The sequence below is a fragment of the Penaeus japonicus genome, unplaced genomic scaffold (assembly GCF_977035675.1).
Source record: "Penaeus japonicus unplaced genomic scaffold, GWHDUDI00000001_assembly GWHDUDI00000010, whole genome shotgun sequence".
NCBI classification, from domain to species: Eukaryota; Metazoa; Arthropoda; class Malacostraca; order Decapoda; family Penaeidae; genus Penaeus; species Penaeus japonicus.
In genome coordinates this window covers 12,675,721-12,678,220 of record NW_028234412.1, presented here as the reverse complement: position 1 = coordinate 12,678,220, position 2,500 = coordinate 12,675,721, and the positions used below count along the sequence as shown (strand labels likewise).

The following is a 2,500-nucleotide window of genomic DNA, read 5'->3' as shown; positions in this document are numbered from 1 at the left end:
AGAACGATAAATGTTGCAGCGATGGAGCGGACCCGTGTGTCCCGCGGCCTTGCAAAGCTCAGCGTGGAACTGAAATTGCACGATAAAGCTCACGAAGTACCTGTAACCAAGGAAAAACCATGCTATTAGAAACATATTCATTTTAAAATACATTTATTCTAAAAACATTGCGAAAAACAAATTCAGTAACAATGTAGGGCCAATCCTCGAAGTGATAACATAAAGAAGGGAGGAAGAGTTTCACCAATAAGGCTCCTCAAAGGAAACATTCATCCTCAAGGAAAGCCTGCCAGGAAATGACAATCAAATATCTTCATGTATCGCCTAAAACAAAACAACACACATAAAGGCAAGGAATCGGAGAGCAAAAAGAACCAAGGAGAAGTCGAACAGAACCCCGTTACTGAAGACTCAATCCCCCGCGATATCCTACCTCACATAAGGAACGTTGGCCGGGATGTGGAACTTGGCGCCGGGATCGAAGTCTTCCTCGTCCCTAATCAAGGGTGAAGACACACCCTGATAGTTTAATCTAAGGTCCCACCAGCGGCTGTTGTAGTCGGATTCACTGGTTTCTCCGCTGAACACTTCCCAGCGCCACTGAGAGAAGGGTGAGGCGCAGGATGACATTTTCATTTCATTTGGTATAATCAGGCAGAACTCAGGGAAAGAATGGTATCGATAACTGTATTTCGAATATATCATCGTTATGCTTACTGATACATGTCATAGAATATGAAATATGCAATAATTCGTTTAAATTATACGTGAGTAATAACGAATTTCGTTTCCCTGTGAATTAATATGCCAACACCCCCTCCGTCCTGTATCTCTTTCCCCATCCCTTAACCCCAACGCACCTTGTCCACAAGATAACCAAACGGCAGGAAAGCGATCTTGTCAAGCGCCATCGAGAAGAGGAAGTTGATATCATTCTCGAAGGAGTCGTCGACGGAGGCAAGGAGGTTGACTTCCTGAAGGTGCGAGGGCGTGGCGGCCGAGAGAGCCAGGACATCGCCCACGGCTTCGTGGAAAGCGGGATTGGCACCGTCTCTGTTGATGGAGGTTGTCGTGATGTAAGAAGCTCTTTGGAAATACACGTTTTTTATGCGAGAAAAATATCCCAAAGTAAATTATAATGAGTAAATAAGGGTGTTAACATATGCTCACGTCTCTGATTACAATAATGAAGCACAAGAAAACGTGAATACACACGAATTAATTCCTTTATCTATAAGTTATCTTGAGACCCCGTCGAGGATTTATCATAGTATACCTGAAGATGAAGGGCTGGTTGCGGTACTGCAGGTCGTATTGGATGTGACCCATTTCATGATGTGCTGTTATCGTGTCTTCCATTGTAATCTGGGTACACTGTTTGATTCTGTAACGCGAGTAAAGTCATTAGTTAATTTTTCCTTTTTCTTACAATAGAATTCAATGATATGTTTGACATGGAGTAGTATGACCAAATTGCCATAGCATTTTTGCAGCTAAGGTTTTATGCCTTTAGTTTATAAAGATTCGATCGAAATAGCACCCTTCCAGCCCCTATAATCACGGAAGCACAATACCCCCCCCAAAAAAAAAAAAAAAAAAAAGCGAAATCGACCACCACAAACCTGTAATCGATACCGTTGCAGAAGTCCCAAGCGGAGGCGTGGCAGATAACGTCCCTGTCGGTAGGCTTAATGAGGAGACTCTTCTGCCAGAAGGTCGAGGGCATCGGCTCAAGCCCCAGCGAGATGAAGAAGGCCTCCGACAGCCGGAATATGTCGAAGGGCGAGTAGCCTTGGCGACGGAGGGTGTTGGTCACGTCGACGCTGGGTCGGCCGGGGTAGGGCACCGTCAGGTCCAGGATGTGCGTCCACGTTTGCGCCCACATGTTGCCTGAATACATCGAAGAGGTGTCTCTTTTAGTTTGAATAATTGGTTTGGGTGTTTTGTATTGGTTAGGATTGCATAGCATTAGTATCATTATCGTTATCATTATCATCGACATCACCACCGTCATAGGCATAGACATTATCCTTATTGTGAAACTCGACGCCGTCATGGCGTGACATATCTGTTGTGTCAGATAACAACTTGTTCACGATTTGTTAGATGTTCGCGTTCACTGTTTTGATATTCTTGCTTAACCCTTTATGCTCTATGTCAGTATTCATTCATCAATCTACCAATGGTAGTTTGTGTTTTACTAGTTATTTGGCTAAGTCGCCGTGTAAATTAGATAGTTGAAAATATTATTTAAAGTTGTGTTGAATAGGAGAAAAATGACAAGTAAACTTTCGTAATGTGATTAAAGAGTCGCTGTTTTTCTTTTATTTCTGAATACAGACACGCACACGTCCACGCCCACACCCACGGATCCTTTCCCCTTCTCGAAAACAAAATACAGATTGAAACTACCACCAAACTACCAACTACTCGTGTATCCCCATAAACGAGGATGGTTTAACAAATATTCCCAAAACTCCTTTATCTGGACTTGTCTTAA

The 2,500-nt window shown here is 43.2% G+C and overlaps 1 protein-coding gene across 1 annotated transcript in view; it reads right to left on the bottom strand.

Moving 5' to 3' along the window:
* The window catches only part of LOC122249106 (angiotensin-converting enzyme), a 45,530-nt gene that overhangs the window by 2,364 nt on the left and 40,666 nt on the right, over positions 1–2,500 (bottom strand). The window contains exons 7-11 of the mRNA XM_043009704.2: positions 1,623–1,890; positions 1,277–1,384; positions 861–1,053; positions 434–600; positions 1–100 (exon numbers count right to left, since the gene is read on the bottom strand). The exon at positions 1–100 is cut by the window's left edge and continues 23 nt beyond it. Of these exons, the coding sequence (XP_042865638.1) occupies positions 1–100; positions 434–600; positions 861–1,053; positions 1,277–1,384; positions 1,623–1,890 (836 nt within the window). The remainder of the gene's footprint in view (positions 101–433; positions 601–860; positions 1,054–1,276; positions 1,385–1,622; positions 1,891–2,500) is intronic.